The 22,045-nt window shown below is 39.6% G+C and overlaps 1 protein-coding gene across 1 annotated transcript in view; it reads left to right on the top strand.

Annotated features, from left to right (window-relative positions):
• The first annotated feature begins 3,628 nt into the window (after positions 1 to 3,628).
• ARMC1 (armadillo repeat containing 1) overlaps positions 3,629 to 22,045 on the top strand; it is a 48,970-nt gene continuing 30,553 nt past the window's right edge. Inside the window, exons 1-3 of the mRNA XM_074944309.1 lie at positions 3,629 to 3,755; positions 9,406 to 9,595; positions 15,507 to 15,598. Coding sequence (XP_074800410.1) covers positions 9,422 to 9,595; positions 15,507 to 15,598 — 266 coding nt within the window. The 5' untranslated portion in view covers positions 3,629 to 3,755; positions 9,406 to 9,421. The remainder of the gene's footprint in view (positions 3,756 to 9,405; positions 9,596 to 15,506; positions 15,599 to 22,045) is intronic.

Here is a 22,045-nt window from a genome sequence, read left to right on the forward strand (position 1 = left end):
GTGTAGCTCACGAAAGCTTATGCTCAAATAAATTTGTTAGTCTCTAAGGTGCCACAAGTACTCCTGTTCTTTCTAGAGAAATAGTATTTCCTAATATCCAACCTAGACCTCCCCCACCGCAACTTGAGACCATTGCTTCTTGTTCTGTCATCTGCCATCACTGAGAACAGCCCAGCTCCACCCTCTTTGGAACCCCCCATCAGGTAGTTGAAGGCTGCTATCAAATCCCCTCTCACTCTTTTCTTCTGCAGACTAAATAACCCCAGTTCCCTCAGCCTCTCCTCATAAATCATGTGCCCCAGCCCCCTAATCATTTTCATTTCCCTCCACTGGACTCTCTCCAATTTGTCCACATCCCTTCTGTAGTGGGGGGGACCAAAACTGGACACAGTACTCCAGGTGTGGCCTCACCAGTGCCGAATAGAGGGGAGTAATTACTTCCCTCTATCTGCTGGCAATGCTCCTACTAATACTAGCCCAGTATGCCATTGGCCTTCTTGACAACAAGGGCACACTGCTGACTCATATCCAGCTTCTCGTCCACTGTAATCCTCAGGTCCTTTTCTGCAGAATTGCCGCTTAGCCAGTCAGTCTCCAGCCTGTAGCGGTGCCTGTGATTCTTCCTTCCTAAGTGCAGGACTCTACACTTGTTGAACCTCATCAGTTTTCTTTTGGCCCAATCCTCCAATTTGTCTAGGTCACTCTGGACCCTATCCCTACCCTCCAGCGTATCTACCTCTCCCCCAGCTTAGTGTCATCTGCAAACTTGCTGAGGGTGCAATTCATCCCATCATCCAGATCATTAATAAAGATGTTGAACAGAACTGGCCCCTGGACTGACCCCGGGGCACTCTGTTTGATACTGGCTGCCAACTAACATCAAGCCGTTGATCACTACCCATTGAGCCCGACAATCTAGCCAGCTTTCTATCCACTTTATAGTCCATTCATCCAATCCATACTTCTTTAACTTGCTGGCAAGAATACTGTGGGAGACTGTATAAAAAGCTTTGCTAAAGTCAAGATATATCACATCTACCACTTACCCCATATCCACAGAGCCAGTTATGTCATCATAGAAGGCAATCAGGTTGGTCAGATATGACTTGCCCTTGGTAAATCTATGTTGACTGTTCCTGATCACCTTCCTCTCCTCCAAGTGCTTCACTCAAGTGCTTGAGTCACTCAGGTTGTAAATGCCTCCAGAGAGGTACCACCATATAGTGTTTCAGACTGGGTTTTCCAGCAGACAAAGGGCTTTTTTGGCACGAAAAGGTGAGCTTGACCCAGCACAGACAGAATGTTCTTTCCAAGGGAGGGGAGCAACTCTAGGGGAACAGGAGAAGGATTGGAAAGACTGTGGTCTACTGAGTCCCATAAGACTGGTTGATAACTCCTGGTACATTTAGTGTGTTTAAATCAGTTTACTGGTTTTTTTGTATGTTTTCTCTGTAATGATTTGACCATAAGAATAAATGTATTGTGCTTTGTGAAGGTTGGCTGGTAATGGTGTACATACACTGTTGTAGGCCCTGAAGAAAGGTTAACTACAGGTGCTGGGACTTGGTCAGAACTGCTGGGGAAATCAAAGTGAGGTGCAGAGGCACTGCAAGCCTAAAGCCCTGGTCCAAGGGAGAGAGATGTGGGTCTCTGCCTGAGAGAGGTGATGGCTGGAGCCTGAAACCTTAAGTAGGCGCCCTGGAGAGGGGCAGGGGTAGGAATCAAAGTTGCAGTTCACCGTGAAACTGTGACAGCTTTCTTGGTCTGCTTTATTTTAATTGAATTGAAAAATGCATCCCTATTTGTCTCTTCAAATTGGCCTTTTCATAGATTATTGTGTATGTTACTCTGTTCAGACACCACTCATACGACAAAAGAAATGTAATTTAATAGTATTGCTGGAATTCTTAAACCCAACACACTGAGCTGTAAGTAAAGCAATGTTTTTCAAAGTGTAAGACTTACCACTAGAGAGAGGGAGAGAGGACTAGTAGGTGCAGGAGGTGCACACACAGATCCCTTACTTGTTCAGAGTCTCAACTTTCATTAAAAAGAATGGTCGGTTTGGAAGGAAAATTTTCAAAATTTTAAGTGGATATCCATATAATCTTGCGGAGAGTCTTAAGGTGTGGACTGCTCCATTCTTTTCAATAGGTGCTAACTGAAATGCCAGTGATACTTTATATGTCAATATTGCTAACAATTTCACTGCTCAAGAAAGCACGTAAGAAAGGAGAGAAGTATAATATTATGAAAATCTACATAAGTTTTTCCATGAAGGACTAGCTAGCTGTGAGGGTGCAGAAGATGTATACATTAAGATGGGTAGGCCTCTATCATCGCAAACCAAGGTTGCAAGAGGGGCATAATTGGTTTCATTTTCCGAAAAGAGTAGAGAGGTTCAGCTTTCCAAATTTTGGAACACAGTAACATTGGATTAAACAGTCAATTTAAATTTAGCTTCAAATTTAAATGCTGATAAAAAAAGCTTTTATAAAACCTAAAAAAATTACAAATGTTTCCACAAATAAAAAAAAATCAAACAAAAATGAAAACTTTTGTTTAAAAAAATTAACATTCACCTGCAATGGTTATAGCAGAAAAAGGGCCTGACTGTTTCTTGTCAGTTTCAAATTTGAAACTTTTCATTGTACAAGCTGAGAGAAGTGCAGAAGTAAACAAAAAGCATAAATAGTGTAAACGGGATTTGTAATATTATTTAACTTTAAAATCTAATCTAAATTGATAATAGAAACACAGCTAAAGATATTCGTCTGCAAAGTTTTGTTTGTTTAGTTGACAGTGGTCTTTAAAGAGGCATTTCAATCAAATTATTTTGCCTTAGATCCGTAAAGTGACAGGATTCTAGATTACCGGATCTGTTCTAGTTTTGCAGTGCACTCTTTGTGTCAGGACTGGTTCTATGAAACGAGGGATTTTGTTTCACCTTCTGTAGAACTGAATAAGGGACATTGAATACTTTCCCCTACTTGGAAGCTGTGCTGTGATCACAATTAAGTCACTTTAATGGGAGAATATCCCCTGCCATATATGGAAAGGTTGACTGTATTGAAGCCTTTTGTACCACAGATTGCCTTGCATTACATTTTCAGTAAAAGTAGTAACCTCCCGGGCATATCAGGGTTATCCACAGTAGCCCACTACTGCCTAGATTAAATCAATTTATACAACGCTGCCAAACTTCAGGGGTTTGAGCATGCGGAGACTACAGGTACCAGCATGCAATGTTCCTGAGGGTTCACAGAGACTGCGGATCCCAGCATGCAATGTTCCAGCGGCACGTCAGTAGACAAGAGGTAGCAAAACGCAAGGCATCACTGGACCAGAATGGCCAACAAACTACACTGTGGAGCATGCAGTGCTCCTGGTAGAGCCATAGCCCCACCGAGAGTACATATCCCATCATGCATTTCTCCAGCGGGAGCTTGGGCGCCAGGCACAGGCACTGGAACGTGTAGTTTCCCTGGGCTGACCCTAGTGTACCCACAATGCCCTAGGAGCGGCCAATCAGACTGTGGTGTAACAACGTTTGCTGTGAATGGCGGAGGGGCGCTGTTCGCTTCAGCCAATCGGGGTGCCGTAGGTGGTCCCGGTGGGTGCCGTGTGTGTAGAGGATCTGAATTCCCTTCCCCCCCATTGTCCCCCACTGACGCCCGTTACCAGGCCTCAGCGACGCAAAGCCCGGCCCGGGCACGATGCTGAGGCGCCCGGGCCTGTGAAACTTTCCTGCAGCGGTAAGTGGGCTGGGGAAGGCGCCTTGTCCCGGCGGAGCAAGGCAGGAACTTGGGTCGGGTCCTGAGAAGAGGGTGAAGCAGCTGGAGGGGACAGGGGGCAGGAGTAAGGGGAAGTGGACTTGCCCAAGGAGCGGGTCGGCTGAGGAGGCAGCTGGAGACGGTGAGGCGGGAGCAGTGGGGTTTAAAGGCTGCGACCCCGGGCACACACTTTTCAGGTTGGAAGGGGTGTGAGGAGAGTGATGGCCGCAGGGGTTGGGTTGGCCTTTGTGCAGCGTGGTACGGCCGGGGGCGCAGAATCTGTAGTTGCTGAGGGTTGGGTGCGGGCAGCTGAGTTAGCGGACTAGGTCCAGTGGCAAGATCTAAACAAGTCCTAGCGGTTTTTTGCTCCTTCGAGCAACAGTTTCTCCCACTAGCGAAGAGGGAAGAAAGTAACTGGGTTATTCTGGACTCAGTCATCTGTTGCTGCTTTTGCAAATTGAGTGCTTATATGCAACAACCTTACTAGTTTCCACATTACTGCAGTTAGGAGGGTTTGGATTATTTTTTAAAAAGTGTAGGGGATGGGTTCCTGAAACTGATGTTTTTCCATGAGTATGAGTAATAACGCTACATTCTGCGATGCCCTAACCAAGGATTTCAAAGAAAAGGAGTACTTGTGGCACCTTAGAGACTAACCAGTTTATTTGAGCATGAGCTTTCGAGAGCTACAGCTCACTTCATCGGATGCATAGCATATTGTGGAAACGTCTTCTGCAGTTTCCACAATATGCTATGCATCCGATGAAGTGAGCTGTAGCTCACGAAAGCTCATGCTCAAATAAACTGGTTAGTCTCTAAGGTGCCACAAGTACTCCTTTTCTTTTTTCTTTTTACGAATACAGACTAACACGGCTGTTACTCTGAAACCAAGGATTTCAAAGCACTTACAAATACTAATGTGTTCTCACAAAACCCATGTGAGGTCAGTAAATATCTACAGTGTACAGATGATTGTTATTTTCTGAGATCACATAGAAAATCCATGTAAAAGATGTGAAAATAATTTAGGAGTTATGATGTCCAGACAGGTTTCAGAGTAACAGCCGTGTTAGGCTGTATTCGCAAAAAGAAAAGGAGTACTTGTTGCACCTTAGAGACTAACAAATTTATTTGAGCATAAGCTTTCATGAGCTACAGCTCACTTCATTGGATGCATACTGTACTTAATCCACAGATTCTTGCTATTTTTTTGGTGGGGGGGGGAGGGTTAGAAACATGGCTTTGCCTTTTTTAAATTAAAAACATTGTATAAAAATAACAGAATTATTTGTATGCAGTGTTGTTGTAGCCTTGTTGGTCCCAGTAAGTTAGAAAGACGAGGTGGGTGAGGTAATGTCTTTTATTGGACTAGCTTCTGTTGGTGAGAGAAACAAACTTTCCAGCTTACACAAAGCTCTTCTTCAGGCCTGAGTTAATTTCTTAGACCTGAAAGAAGAGCTCTGTGTAAGCTCAAAACCTTGTCTCTCTCATCAACTGAAGTTGGTCCAATAAAATAATTATTTGTAGTATATAATAAAAGGGTATGAATGATCTGATGCATTGAGCATGGGACTGGAAATAAAGCACTCTGGTTACAATCTTAGCTCTGTAATTGACTTGATGTCTGGTTTTAGGTAAATTACTTAAAGTATCTGTTCCTGTTTTGCCATCTATAAAGTGGGAATGATAATAGTTACCTGGCTTACAGGGATTTTGTGAAAATTGTGTGCAGAATGCTTTGCAAATGTAAAATGCTAATTATTATGTGAAATGGTAGCTTCTTATTTGATCTGTATAGATCTTATGGTGTTAATGGAAAAATTAACCTTGAAGCTGGTCATTTGCACCAGTTCTTCACTTTAACACTCTGTGTGAAGGAAATATTAGTAACATAAACGGACACCATCACACCTGAACCTCACATTGGTCTGAAAACTTTAGTACCGGGCAAACTGGTTGAAACTATAGGAAAGAACAGAATTATCATACACATAGGTGAACATGATTTGTTGGGAAAGAGTCAACATGCTTTTTGTAAAGGGAAATCATGCTTCACCAATCTACTAGAATTCTTTGAGGGGGTCAACAAGTATGTGGACAAGGGGGATCCAGTGGACATAGTGTACGTAGATTTTCAGAAAGCCTTTGACAAGGTCCCTCACCAAAGGTTCTCAACCTTTTTCTTTCTGAGGCCTCCCCAACATTCTACAAAAACTCCACGGCCCATCTGTGCCACAACAACGGCTTTTCTGCATATAAAAGCCAGGGCCAGCGTTAGGGGGTAGCAAGCACAGCAGTTGCCTGGGGCCCCATGAAGCTATGTTTCCCAGGCGGCGGGGCTTCGGCTTTCTGCCCTGAGCTCCAGCAAGTCTAATTCCGGCCCTGTTTGGCGGGCCCCGCGAAACCGGCTTGCAACCCCTCGGGGGCCCTGGAGCCCTGGTTGAGAAACACTGTCTTAAGCAAAGTAAGCAGTCATGGGATAAAAGGGAAGGTTAAAACATATAAAAGGAAGTACTGCTTCACACAACACACAGTCAACCTGTGGAACTCTTTGGCAGAGGATGTTGTGAAGGCCAAGTCTATAACGGGGTTCAAAAAAGAACTAGGTAAATTCATGGAGGATAGGTCCATCAATGGTTATTAGCTAGGAAGGGCTGGGATGGTGTACCTAGCCCAGGAGTTGCCACATGCGGCTCTTCAGAAGTTAATATGCGGATCCTTGTATAGGCACAGACTCCGGGGTTGGAGCTACAGGCGTCAACTTTTCAATGTGTGTGTGGGGGGTGGTGCTCACTGCTCTGCCACAGGCCCTGCCCCCACTCCACCCATTCCCACCCCTTCCCATGAGCCTGGAATGCCCTCGCTCCCCCCGAGCCTCCTGCACGCCACAAAACAGTTGATTAGGAGGTGTGAGAAGGGGGGGAGGGGCTGCTGGTGGGCGGGAGGCACGGGGAGCTGGTGGGGGGGCTGCTGACGTATGGCTGTGGCTCTTTGGCAATGTACATTGGTAAATTCTGGTTCCTTCTCAGGCTCAGGTTGGCCACCCCTGCCCTAGCCTGTGTTTGCCTGAAGCTGGGAATGAGTGACAGGGGATGGATTACTTGATGATTATGTGTTCTGTTCATTCCCTCTGGGGCACCTGGCATTGGCCACTGTCAGAAGACAGGATATTGGGCTAGATGGACCTTTGCTCTGACCCAGTATGACTGTTCTTATGTTCTTAACTTTTGAACCTACTATAGTTACAAGTAAAACCTAAGATTTTTTTCTTTCTTTTTGTGTGTGTGTTTATTTTGAGTATTTAATGACTTTCAGGGTGGATAAAAATCAATGATTTAAAAAAAAATCTGATTTTTTTTATTTAAATAGGATTTTTTTTTTGGATAAAATGCTTTTTGAGGAAAAAACCTATCTAAAGATAGATACATTATAGCTCAAAGATATCTCATCGTGGAATAGGGATTATAAATTCTAATTCTACAGTATGAGACAATATATTCATGTAATATTTAAGAAAGTTTTGTATTGAATTCCAATAGTTCATGGATTAGGGACTCAATCTTATGGGGCTCCAGGGGCTTCTGTATAGATTATTTAGGTTAATCTTTCCATCTACCCAATGGGACTCAGTGCTCAGTCTAGAGGATACCATCAGAGATGCTTAGTTTTGCTGTTCTCAAACTGTGGATTTGTGTCTCCAGAGATAACATGCTTGTTAACAGCAAAAAATGTTTTTAAATAAATAAATAATGTATAGAGGTAAGAAATAACAGACCTCAACCCTATTGCCCCTCTGCAAATTTGTGTACACAGAGTCAATCCCTTACCTTTCTCTAAAAGTGCAAAGTTTCAAAAAGTTCAATGAATAGAAGATTGTTGGGATGGAATAGATCTAAAATATTTCATTTAAGTATTTTAGTTAAAAACAATTTTAACAAAAACAAACCTGATTTTAAAAAGCTTGAATGTTTAACTAAATTCAAAAATCTAGAATACATAATGTTGTTTTAATTAAAACCATTTAAATGTCTGTCTGGTGATGTTCTCCTCCTAATACAGCATGGCAAGAAAATCCTCCAAATATTAATGATTATCTGGTTGAACTGGAGATAGTTCACCTCCCAGTGACTTCATAAATATCTGCTTCAATTACCTTTGGTAAATGAAATAACCAAACAATCATTCATTTTCTGATATAGTTATAAAACTAATCTGAAAAGTTTTCAAAATAAATTGCTTTAAAAATGTATAGTATGTACCTTCCAAAAATGAAACCTACATCTGTCTCTGAGTTGTGAAGAATATGTATTAAGGTTATAACAACCCACAAGAATGCACTTTTATGTAGAAATCCATGATTAAATTGAGTCGTCTTGACTTGTGATTTAAATCATGATTTAAATCCACCCTGATATGATGAGTTTCACTGGTTCCTCCACAGAGTGTTTCTTTTTTTCTGAAAAGGTCTTTATAAACTTCAAGATGAGAGCAGAAGAAACTGTATACAATTTTTCTTCAACATTTTTTTTAAAAAAACAGGGCATACTGTTTAAAGAGTGATCTGTTAGAAACTTGGATTTTTTTTTTTATAAAAAATCAATCCATTTAAAAAGAAAAGTCAAGCTGACAATGCTGCTTTAATCATACTCATGAGTATTAAAGTTAAGTACTTGAGTTAGTGCTGTCAAGAACAGGTCCGTAGTCTGTACTCTACTTGTCAGTCTCAGAACAACTGAGGATCCGTCCTTTGATCTTAACTAACTTTTCACCTCAAGATATGGTTCCTCCACTACTGAGGGGCATCCCATAGGAAAATTTGTGCTGTTGCTATCCAGGATGTAACTGTTCTCTCTTTAGGCAGCTTTAGAGTCCAGTGCTGTCCACCCAACATCTCCTTCATTCAAAATCAAACTGGTTCCCCTTGTCTTTGGTAGGAGCAAGATGAAGCCCATGCCTTATTTATTTATTTTAAGACAGAGAATACCAAAAGTATTCAGTAGAGAGAGATTACCAAAGGTCCTTTGTAAGGGGCTTGAATTTGTGCTGGGTTATACGTATTTGATATGTAATTCCAGAATGAAGTAAAATGTTAGAAGTGCCTGATGACATGGATACAAATTTTGATTTGCTTTTTTGGTACACGTTTGTTGTGTGTAAGAGATTAATATGAAAGCTGAAACTTGCAGTTTAAAACATTTATTATGGAAACATGGATTGTATGTTTCTTTACAGATTTACTTTAGATATAATACAGAATTGGGATATACGTTTTAGGTTTCCATAGACAGTGTCATCGTTAATAAACTGTTGGTTCTTCATCTATGACCATAATTGGTCTAAGCAGTATTTGACAATACTTTTATCAATTATTGCCTATGTATCTTCTGTAAAGGTTGTCAGGCCTAAAAATTATACATGACGATTGAACTAGTAGACAATTAACAAAAATTGTCGTTCTCTGTATATGGACTCTTAAATTTCCAGTTTCAGTGGTATAGAGTCCACATATTGTGAGTTCCATTTGTCTGTATGCCCCTAAGAACAAGACAGAGTGTTGCATTCTATATTGACTACAGTTTAATCAGAGATTCATTAATAATGAACTGTTACTAATACAGAATTTATTCAACAGGTGTTGGCATAGGAAAATGAACTCCACTATGAGTGAGGAGCCTGATGCGCTAGCAGTAGTTAACCAGCTGCGAGACCTAGCAGCTGACCCTTTAAATAGACGAGCCATCGTTCAGGATCAGGGATGTCTGCCAGGCCTTATTTTGTTTTTGGATCACCCTAGCCCTCCAGTTGTTCACTCAGCGTTACTAGTAAGTAATCAAATTTTTTTTTTTTTTTTAGATCAGTGGGCTTTTTATTTGCTTTGTTTGCTGCTTGTACCTTATGTCAAATTTTGTCACTGTCGTGCTTAATTTTCTGCCACCCCCATTTCAACAATTAATGAGTGACAAAATCATTCTGAAATTGGAGAACAAGTTGTTATAGATTAATTTACTCTGTGTGTGTGTGTGTGTGTTTTAGAAGGTAACCTTCTAACTTTGGGTATGCAGAGGGAAAAGCTATAATGTAGCTTGTCACATGTAACTGTATGCATGCTTCTCTTCAGACTTTGCTTGTACCTGATGAATGTGAATAATGTGACTCTTAAAATCTAAGAACTACACTGACATAATGCCTTTTCTCTTGATTGGAAGTGGGTGAATAAAAATCAATTTTTTTAAAAAAAATCATAATTTTTTTATTTAAATAGATTTTTAAATTTTACTTCATGTTGTATTATGTATATAGTGCTAGCTTTTTCCTGTCTTCCCATTTCATAGTTTTAAATTCCTAAATTCCTGGATGGGTTTGTTTTACTTGTTTCTTTAGTTTTCCTAATTGCTAGTAGAGTTTCAGATTTTACATAGATTTCTTTTCCTACTAAGAAGTTCCACACTTTAAAAGCTCATCTGTTCTGATAAGGAGAAGTCCATGGCCTCATTAACATCCTTATTGTAAAAACAACACAAACTTAAACACAAAATTGATAAACAGATAAATATAGCCTGTGCTATATTTGCAACAAACTTCACCCTCAAATACAGTGAATTTCCACAAATCAAGAAACCTGAAATGCTTCCACCTGCTATGCTTCTCCATCAAGGTTTGCAATTTGAAGTCAGGTGACTTAGGACCACAAGTCCCATTGAGTGCTTTTGAAAATTCCACCTGCAGGTGCCATAATATTGTCTTTGGAGAATAAGTTTGGGTTCCTGTTTCGTCAAAAATTTGACCTGCATGTATTTAAAAAAATCACTCTAACTGTATGTATTAACAATGAGAAGTTCTTTAGACTTTTAACACTGAAGCAATTTCTATTTGAAGTTACAAAGATTTTATGCCACTAAGTTTTTAATACAAATACCATCTTAGTGCCTGATATTGCAAACACTGCCAAAAGGAGAGGATTATAGTTACTTCATAGGAGTATTGTGCCTATTAATGTGTTAATATCTGTAAAGTGACTTGATATCCTCAGATGGAAGAAGCTGTATAAATGTGGATGTCATTGAAATCCAGCAACCCAAGAGTGAAGAGCTTAAAATGAGCGATTATCTTGAGTCCCTACTTGATTCTACATTAAAAAAATCAGAAACTTTATGGTTAACTAGGTGTATCTAATCCTTTTTTTAAAACTTGAACTAAGATTTTCAAAAAATTAAATCCACATTGAGGTGACTAAGCAAAGTCCTAAATCAGGAAGGTTACTTAAACCTATGCTTATCATCAATGAGGCTACTGATGTGCTTAATGTTTGTCACATCCTTAAGTATGCTGAATTGGGCCTGATCTGTGAAATTCAGCCTGAGTCTTTCATCTGACTTGAGGAGGCTTTGGATCAGGCCCTAAACGACCTCATTTTTGAAAATGCTGACTGAGCATCCAGCAGCTCCCATTTGTGTCAAATCATGTAGTGTTACAGAAGGTGTGATTTGAGCTAAAAATCTTTGATATTGAATAGTGAGCCAAAGGAGAAGTTAATATAAGCAAAACAATTAATCTATTGCTTTGCGAATAGGCAGCTGTTTGTTTCAACATGGAAATACTGTGCTCAGGTCTTTAATTCCAATGACTGTTTAGACAGACTTCTAGAAGTGTTTGAATAGCGGTGCAGGGAAACTCAGGCTATAAGTGGAAATGATTAGTAGAGTTTGATAGAAGTATATGAGTCTCCACATCTTGGCAGGATAGCAAAGGTTGTAATTAAACTGTCATAAATGTAGAACCAGAGACTTTAAAGGACTTTAGATTACTCAGATGGAAATAAAATGGCCTTGCATTCTAACTATAAAACATGCCAAAAATAAAGGTAGGATTTGAGAATAAATGTTAGAAATACATCTTTGGAAAGAACAATATATAGCTACCATAAAAATAAGTAAGGGACTAGGCACACTGTTGTGAGGTGTTCATTGAGCAACAGACCTGCTATATGATTCCATTTAGAGAATGAGTCAACTTTCACAATTTATTATCACAAAAGCAGTTATGTAACACACTGAGTACTTGTGCAAAGTCCTCAGCTATCTGGGTATATCTCAGGTATGAGTCTGTCATGTGTGGTCCTGGAATGCAGGTAGATAAGCTAGTGCTTCGAGGAAACCCTTCAAGCACAATACTATATTGACCTTGGGAGCCACCTCCCTTTCCCCCCACAAAAAGGTAACACTGGAAATACAATACATCTCATCAGCTGAGAAATTTGAGATTTTAACCAAGAAAGTGGTGTTGCAAACAAAGCAGTGCCAGTAATCAATTGCTGGAAACCTCTAGTCAGCAGTATCAAATTTTGCAGAAAAGTTCATCTGTAAAGACAAGAAAACAAAACCTTGGGCAGCAAATAAGTCCATATCGCAGGCTTGGGGAACAGCAATCAAAGCTCTACCTGGATACGAAATAGATTAAAGCTATCAAATCATTAGCTGTAAGGTGCCTCTGAAGCTTTGCCACAGTCGTCATCTTAAAAACCTTTTTCAGATTTTTCTTTTTTTCTTGTCATAGGAGAGTAATTAGCAGTCTGCCCTTGAGGTAGTTTAATAAAATGAAATTTCTGTTAAAGTTATGGCATCGTGAACAATGATTCCAAACACATCCGATGAACATTACACATAATATCCAGGAATCCCATGAACGAGATACATTTTTCAGTTTCTAGCTGTTGATCAAAAAAATGGAGAAACTATGTAATACAAATAAATTGAGACTTGGAGGCTGAAAAATTTTTGAGTTCTTTCGCCTGGTATTTCCGTCCCACTTCAGTACTCCTCTTTTTGTTTCAACAGCTTTTTGATAAAAGAGCAGTATCTATTCTGTACATTGTGGCACATTCTACTGCTCTTCTTTTTATTTATTTCTTCGGTTTGAGGCTACAACATCCTCTTTGTGGCATGCCCAAAATCTTAAAAAATCACTCTTTATTAGAAGTGGAGCCCTAGCAATAGCAATGATTAAGGCTACTCAAGGGTTTCCTTTATAAATCTATGTTTAGAGTCAGACTATTATCTGAAATGTTGGTTCTTTTTTTGAAGTATGAGTATAAACAGTAGAGCTGCTGTTGAGTATTCAGAAAGTAGATACATAAACTACTTTCTCTCATTAAGAATTTTTTATTAAATATGGCTTTTTTTATGGCTGTAATGGTGAAGTGACTGAGGGCAGTAGTGTCTTAGAAGAAGCCTCTTTGAGTGTTCTGGTGAAAGTTGTTTTTGTTTTCATTGAGTTTTGAGCCTTTAAAAATTGCACATTGCACTTGGGCAGTAAATTAACATGCTAGTAATATTTCTTACAGCAGTTCTCCAGTGTGGAAGATAGGATGCCTTGTGCATATATTGTTAGTTTGGTTATCTACTAAAAGTTCAAATTTAGTTGAAGCTTTCACGTCGAATAAGGCAGAGATCCTGTGGTGCCCTGACTTGTTCAGTGTTTTGGCTTGCACAGCTGAAAACTGGGGGTGGTGTATCTCATCCATATTTCTACAACACTGAAAATTTTGCTTTTTACGTAACATTTGCAATGGCACGAGATGTAGGTTCCCAAGAAGGGTTCCACAGGCACCTTTATCTTGCTGTTCAAGGGACACATTAAACAAGGTGGGGATCCCCCTTGCCAAACAATTCCAGATTATCCTTTTTTTTTTTTTAAAGAGAAGATAACAGATCTAAGGAATGCCATAAATACTGTAGCATATCCTTAACAGATTTTAATCAAAATACGGTTCTGTGGGTAAGTTTGCCTGCGTTAAGAAGGTGTTGCACATGCAGTCTTACAACAAGCTGTTCAGCACCCATGTGAAATACTTAAGCTGTGTTGTCATTTATAAAATGGAAATAAGGACAGAGAAAGCAAGTGACTTTACCAGTGTTTCTTCCATAGAACCTGGGAGCCTTGATTCCTAGTCCCCTGCATCAACAGGCACATTTTTCCAATAGATCTACTAGGAGGGTCACACACTTCTTGAGCGGGGAGCTTATAGCATACACCAGGGGCTCATTGTATTCCTCCATGCCCCCATAAGCTCCTTGTGTGCCATCCTTCCATCCCCCTTCATTTCAGGGGTCCCCTGAAACTTCTCCATATCTCTCTAGTAGTAGGGGTTCTGTGTGCCCCCATTCTTCCCTTCCACCTGTACCAAGGTCCTCCAATTTCCTCCCACTAGGGAGTCTGTGTCCATCATTTCACCACTCTGCCGTTATTACAGTTATTTATCATTTGTATTATCACAGCAGCCAGGAGTCCCAGGCATGGACTAGGACCCCATAATACCGACGCTATACAAATACAGAACAAAAAGACAATCTCTACCCCAGAGAGCTTAAAAAGAGATAACAGCTGGGTACAGCCAGATTGGAGAATCCAACAAAGCAATGAGACAGTATTGGTCAGTGTGATCACTGGTGGTCAAAGTTTATGTAGGCCTCTGAGCAAACTGGAGTTTATAGGAGGGTTTTGAAGGAGAATAATGAGTTAATTTTGAAAATGTATATGGGGAGCTTTTCCAAAGCATGAGGAGCACCCTGGGTCTCCCATTTTCCCTGTCAAACCAGGGTTTCTATGTGCATCCCTTCCCCCGCTTCCTCTCTCCTTCCATATTATGGTTTTCCATTCTGCCCCAATGGGAGGGTCTCTGTGCCCCCCATTCATACTTCTCTCTACATGGCAGGATCTCTGTGCGCCCCCCATTTCCCTATTCACCTGTATGCTAGGGACTCTGTATTCCTCCCTGCCCCCCATTTCCCTATTCACCTGTATGCTAGGGACTCTGTGTGCCACCCTCCCCACATACCAGGGTACCCTAACTTCTCCTCCCACTGCCAGGGGTTCTGTGTGCCCCCCCTCCATTCTTCCTCTCCCCCATGCTAGAGTCTGTGCACACATTCACATTCCCCTTCCTCTCCCTGCCATTATTATTTGTCTGAGAGAGAAATCATTCAGGACATCAGCGTGTTAAACTCTATTGGGGGTAGGCAGAAATGAGATGGGGTATTGTTATACCTGAAGGTTTTAATGGCTGCTGTCAACTAGTTGATAGATCTGTAGACAATTTCAGAGGTGCTTTAAAGCTGTAGCTGTGCTAAACAGATAATCATGTTTGGAATTGATTGGATCTGGTGTTCAAAAATACATACAAACAGAGAGCTGCCATTGAGTTATGCGTAAAGTTTTCATGAGTTCAGCCAGCTGTTTCTGTATTCCATGAAAGAGCAGACCCATGGGAATAATCAGTATAAGAACTCTTAAATGCAAACTTTGAGTGTATCAGAAAGATTTTCTTTTCTTGGGACCCCGCCTCCAGAATGTGTATTGTATTGCATTTGTGAATCTCAGAAAGGGTACATTTCAACTATTTCTTTGTATCTATTAACAATGTTCAGACTTTCCCTAATACTCACAAAAGAGGGTGGTAGCGGTGGCAGTGTTCTGTTCCAGATTCTGTCTGAATATTCTAAAGAGGCATCTTGTGCCTGTAATTGCTGCTTCTTTTTTGCACCTAGCACGATGTGGCAAATGTCTCTGAGGTGGAGCTGGTGCACTGAAATTGCATATTCTAACTACCCAACACCTTTTTTTATTTTAGAAACTATGAATTGTTAAATAGTTAATTATTTGAAATATCAGAAATAGAAAATAATGATGAAATAACAGAAGCAGCTTCTGATGGCTATTATCCTTCTTTTCTTTTAGGCTCTCCGGTATTTGGCAGAATGCCGGGCCAACAGAGAAAAGATGAAAAGTGAACTGGGTATGATGCTGAGCTTACAAACTGTAATACAAAGGTAAGTCTGTAGGGGCTGCCAGATCTGAAAACAGACAGGCCACATTGTTTTGTGTAATAACAAGTTAGTTTCAAATAAAACTCTACCACCTGAATTTATGTAATGAATTTCATGACCGTGTAGCATGCATTTGTTCCTCTTTGGATCTTATGGTTTAAAGCTATTACTAGTTTGAATTTTATTCAGTATAACAGATCAATTAAATGTTATTACACTACAGGTGCCCAGTTGAAAGGAGCTTGCCCACTGAGGGAGGTTTCAACTGCTCAGAGTTCAGTTCTATATACTATAGGTTCTTATATCGCTTTCATCACTGTAGTATCCAAGTGCCTTCCAGTAATGAATTAAGTGACTTGACTAACATGTCACTTGTGGTTCATTCTTTCGCTCGTAGTCTCCCCAGAGGGAGACTAGTGTGTGCAGTATCGTGTTTTGTTTGAGTGGGTTTTTGTGTACCTGCTGCTATGTCCTTGAGAAAGCAAGGTTGATATGTGCCTTGCACTTGAAGCGGAAGATGGTGAGATTTGTGATTGTCCTTAATTTCTGTGGGAGTTAGTTTGTGGTCTTGGATCAACCTGTGGGATTGCTGTGTCTCGTGCACAGATTAAGCTTTACCTTTATGGCAGAAAGTTCCATTGTGCCTCAGGAGAAGAGTTGTTGACCACACTATTCATCCTGGAACTTTAGAGAATCTGTTAGATATGCTGGACCCATGGAAAGTTAATATGTGCTGCAGAATTTGAACAGTCCTTATTTAAAAAGAAAAGAAATCAGAATAACCTTTAAATTGTACCAGGTGTCAAATCTCTTTTTTTGGGGGGGAGGGAGGATTCTTTTATTACTAACAAGAATACTGCTATCTAGTTACTAAATCTCATAGTAGTCATCCGCCTATTTCAGGACTACATTAGTGATCAGTGTAGTAAGCGAGAGTGTAGTCCCTCATATTGACACATACCATTTTTATTTGCCTCGGAAAACATGGTGCTGTCTTAGTTGGTCAGAATGACATAGTTGAGCAGGACACCTTAATGTGATACTTTTGTGTCATATCAAAGCTAGAAATATTAATATAAATGCTGAAGTTGTCAACAGTGATCATTCCGAAAGAGCTAGTGAAACATTTCCAGAAACTCTTGGAGAAGAATATTTGAGCCAACTGGGTGCATTTGTTTGAGAATATTCTAAATCTAAATTTCAGTAAAATGACCGACTCACAAGGTTGGATAATGGTTAGCTGAAACCACCCAGTTTCTTTCATATAAATCATTAGAAGTCTGTCATTAATACTCAACTGGTAAAATAGTGAAAGGAATTATTTAGGGTTTAAACCAGACTTGAGCTGTTAGGGATTAGGATGAGATAGACCTTTTTGCAGGGCAGGTTATGTCACATCTGCCTACGGTGGGGTATTTGCACCTTCCTCTGAAGTATCTGGCGCTGGACACAGGATACTGGACTGGATGAATTACAGGTCTGATCCATTATGACAATTTCCATGTTCTTGTAGTGGTAGTGTTCTTGGTTTTTGGTAGTTTCACAGCATGGGGTAGATGCTGTATAAGGCTCATACCATTTCCAAAATTGGATGATCTTCAGCTCTAGAATTATATTATATATATATATATATATATGTATGAATTTCAAGAAGGACTTTTCTGTAAAGGATGGAAAAATCAGCTAACGAGTTAAGCTTTCAAAGTCCTGTCCTCAGACTTTTGTATCTTGCAATACAATTTTGACAGAATTCATGTCATGTTACAGCAACTGAGAACAATAATGGTGCTATCCCAACTATTCTGGAATTCCTGCAGGTAGGACTGAATGAAAGCTTTGATATCAGTATCCTTCAGGTTCAGGCATTTGTGGGCAGTGCCCCTCTGGCTTCTCACCACTGACATAAGGTTAGGCCCTCAGTCTTGGAAGCCTGAACCTAATTCTTTTTTCATCTAAAAAAAGATTTGTAATTTCTCACCTACTGCCTTTGTACTTTCTCCTTTCCCCTAAATAAACTCCCAACCCTCCACTTTCAATTTCCCTTTCTACCAGATTGCATCATTGGCAGAGCAAGGGAGCCAGGTTTGTGTTTTCTTTTGTTTTGTTGTTTATTTAAAAGCAGGCAGGAGGCTGCACACTCATTCTACAGTTATAAATTATATCCAGGTCTTGTTGGATGTGATGTTTGTTCAGGGACCTGTGTCCAGTCTATTACTCTGACCAATACAAGGATATAATCAGACTTGCAGCTCTCTTCTGCGTTCAGATGAATTGACACTCAGGTGCATATGGGTTTTTTGGTTGTCTGAGTGACTACTACTCTGAAATTAGCATCAGAGACATCCAGACCACAGAAACACATTTCCTCATCACCTTCCGTTCCGCGATCCCTCCACAACTCAGCAAATTAGTGTGGTCTGCAAACTTCTAAATCATTAATTTCAATGGTTAAACATTTCTGAGTTGGTGGTTGATTATTTATTTGTATAGTCGTAGCGCCTAGGAACCCCCTTGTGCTAGGTGCAAACATGGAACGAAAAGATGGTCACTTGTCCTAAAGAATTGACAATCTAAATAATGATTCATTTGAAGCTAGAGAAGTGCTCATATGAAGAGAAACAGGAAATCTAACTCCTAGGAACCCCCAGACGGCAAGAGAAATCTTAATTAGGATTGTACAGTCTACATTGGTATCAGCGGATCACAGACAATGGGTAGAAAATATTTTTGCATGTGTGCACCCATGTGTGCTTGTGACACATCCAAGTTTGCTTACTGTCATTCTCTGCTTATAGGTCTGTTTTATGCCTCACTTCACAAATTACTGGGCCTGTAGAATTCTCTGTTCAGATTTTGAAGGTTTTGTGTTTTTTTTTAATTGGCGTTATATCTCAATTGTTGAGGTTATTCCACTACTTAAACTGGCTAGTGTACTGATTCACCATTAATATTACATCACAATTAAGGAACCGAAAAGGAGTTTTAGGTTCACTATTATTTTGTTTTGCCCTGTACATAATTGCTAGTCTCTTGCTAGCATAGAAATAATAGTAAATATTGGGGGCCAGAGTCATTCAGCTCTCGAGTCCTGTGTCAGGAGAAACACAAAATGTCAACTCAGTGGAATAGTAAAGTTGAGTTTAAAGACATGTTTTGGGGTTTTCTAGGTTCTTTCAGACTTACTTTGATTTGGAATATGTTTTATAAAGCTTTGTGGATATTTCATAAGAAGGTTGTTATAAAATGCTGCTTGTTGCAATAGCATATGGGAAATCCAGGTTAAAACTGCATGTTTTCATAGAAAACTTTGAAGAGCCATTTTATTTAGAAACACTTCTATCTACATGTCCCATATTTTCTACATTCTTCTGTATTAGTAAGATTTGTATGAAAACAATATTTTAGCTTCTCAGTAGTTCTTCTATTCCTGCTGATTGTCCTTCACTGTGGCTTGATTTTCCTCTCCCTTATGCTTACTAAATCAAGAGTAACTTCATTTTAATGGACTTAAATTATCATAGTGAGATGAGAGTCCAGCCCTTGTAGCCCTAATTCTTTGTAATGTTGTTCTTTCCTCAGCAACCAGTTGTGTTATAATTGGAAATTGAGGTATTTTCAGGTGATGAATAAGCAGCTGAAGTAAACACTTTTTTAAATGAAAATCTTGTTTCCATTCAGTTTATTCTTTGTTGTGGTAGTGTCCTCATGAGGACCAGGGCCCCCTTGTGTAGTGCATTAGGAAGACATGATTCCTGTCCTAATAAACTTTACCAATGAGAGAGAGAGAGAGAGTGAGTGTGTGTGTATGTGTTTGTGTTTAAAATAATAATCATTAAAAAGGGAAGGAATGGAGAATTTTCTCAAAACTAAGTGTTTCAGAGTTTTCCAGGAGGCATCAGCAGCTCTTTAATGTTACATACTGATGTAGTCATTGGTTTCCTGGTGTGGGGAACTTAATGTGTCTGCTTGGACTTTATAAAATATTATTAGCAACTTCTAGAATTAATTAGGATTTATAGCCTACAAGAAAATACTCATGTTGTGTTCAGAATGAAAGTGACTCTTGATGGACAGTAAAGATTAAAGTTCACAATTATTTCATAATCTTTGAGCATCATAATGGTACTCTTTCAATATAACTGACGTATTAAAAAAAAATACTGATGAGTAATCAATATACCAAATAGCTCTTATTGCAGAATGGCAAATTGCTGAGAGTAAAATTCCAATTACTTAGCTAAAAGAGCTTTTCAAGATACCCTGATAAAGGAAGACTGTCATGTTTAACAAGCTGAACTAAAGCCAGCGTATTAATCAGCTCTTCCAATTTATTACTTGCCTAAGAAGATTAGGGCAATTAATATGTGTTTAATTATACAGAGTCCCTTGCAGATATGGTGAAATGCATGCACTTCTGTAATTCCTGACTTCTTATTCAATTTTAATTTTGGGTAGTCTTAATTACCTATAGTTTTTGGAAATTTAATTACTCCCTGGAACTGGCAAAGCTCAGATGTATTATGTTTAGCTTAAAAAAAATCAAAGTAATTCAGGTAATATTTGCTGAAACTGGTACAGTAAGAGATGCAGAATCACATTGGTTTTATTTATGTTCATTGTATAATGTCTTCCTTTTGATTTTGGGGGAAGGGGAGAACGCTTGGGGGGAAAAACGAGTAAAGTCCAAATAAAGCAAATCTGAATATTAGAGGGGTAATAGGAGGGGAAAATGTTGGTTGGAGAATTGTCCTTTTAATTTTATGCAAATCAGTGTACAAATATTTCATGTACTTGTCACATATCTGCTGTATACTTTAAATATGTTAGTTTAAATATTTAAACTTGCATGTCTAAAGGAAGGTCAATAGGGTCCTTAAAAGTTGCAACAATTTGTTCTCTGTGTTATGTATACCCTCAAGAAAAGGAGGGTGGAAGTGATGAAAAACCTTATGCTTTTGTGTGATATCTTCTGTGAGGGGAGGATCAACTGTGCAGTGGTTGTGGGCATATACTAACAATTGTTGCATTTTCTGTGTGGGAGCTTGCATGTTTGTAAATCTCTATCTTCAGTATTCTTGTTAACATAGAAACTGATGGAACAACTGCTCTCTGAAACGCTTGAAGCTGAAGTTTGGTAATTATAACATATCATCTTGTACAAGCATAATGTAGATGTGCAAACCCTATTTGTATTACTCTGACTTTCTTGGCCCACACCCTAAGCTGTTTGTTTGTCTCATCCACGGTTTTGTTTTCTAGATGGTAAACTCTCTGGACCAGAGATTATCATTTTCCACAATGGGAGACCCTGTCTAGTAGGCCTTTAGGTACTGTTGCAACATAACTGTTAATAATAGATGGTCACAGCAAGGAGCTGGAAAGACACTCTGTATACTCGTTTGGTCTCTATTTGGAACCAGCTCTAGTAAGTCAAATTTTAGGTCTACTGGTTACAGCAGGTATTAGATTAAAAAGAGTATTTTTCAAGACTTAAAATTTAGTGGCGTTCCAAGCTAGTTGGCTCTCAGGCTTTCTGGACAGCGTAGAGGACAGCAAACATGTTATGCATTTCTATGATGATCTGTCTTATAAACTGGGTCATTACGAGATTGTACTTATAGATTGTTTGCAGGGAACAGGTATGTGGTGATGTCATCCAACCATCAGGTTTTAGGTCTTCCGGCATGTCTTTTCCATCATGCTTTCATTGGGTCAAATTCAAAGATGATTCTTGCAGGGAAGTTGGTAGACTTTCCGAGCAAATGACCTTACCACGTTAGAGAGCCTTGGGCAACTGAGAGCTGGACCTGTTTAGTTAGAAGATAGATCTGTTCATGTGGCTTAAATTTGAATCACTGAATATTTTAAATCACTCAGAGATGCTTCAACTGAATAGTGTCCAACTTCTTTTCAATCTTGACCACCAAAGCCTTGTATTATCCTCAGTTTTGTGCTCTGCTTATCAAGATCTTTAGTTTTCAAAGATGCTGTTGATGAAGTGTCCTATTAACAAGGCTTCTGCAGTGCAGGTTTCAATTTTCTCAGTGCCACCCAGATTATCCGAGCTGAGGTAGGTGAAATTACCGGCACTCTTAACTGTGTGATCACATGTTCAGAATTGCTGACCAAAAGAATTGTGGTTTTGCCCTAATTAATTTTCAGGCTGACTTTTGCCCATGGATTTTTCACATGGCAAAGTGCCACAACCAGCTTGTCCATTGATTCAACAACTAGCGCTACATCATTGGCAAAATCAATGTGGGTAAGGCTCTTGTCATCCAGGGGTATGCCTAAGATGCATTTACTTAATGTCTGGTCAAGTATTCCTAGGCTGCTCCTATTACTAGTCTGAGTCTGACCATAAGCAGAGCAACCTCGTAAGACTTGAAGTGGACAACTATTTTGAAGAGTGAATCAAATACTTTTGTTTTTGTCAGCATTGTAGAGTAG

The sequence above is a fragment of the Natator depressus genome, chromosome 2, assembly GCF_965152275.1.
Source record: "Natator depressus isolate rNatDep1 chromosome 2, rNatDep2.hap1, whole genome shotgun sequence".
NCBI lineage: Eukaryota > Metazoa > Chordata > Testudines > Cheloniidae > Natator > Natator depressus.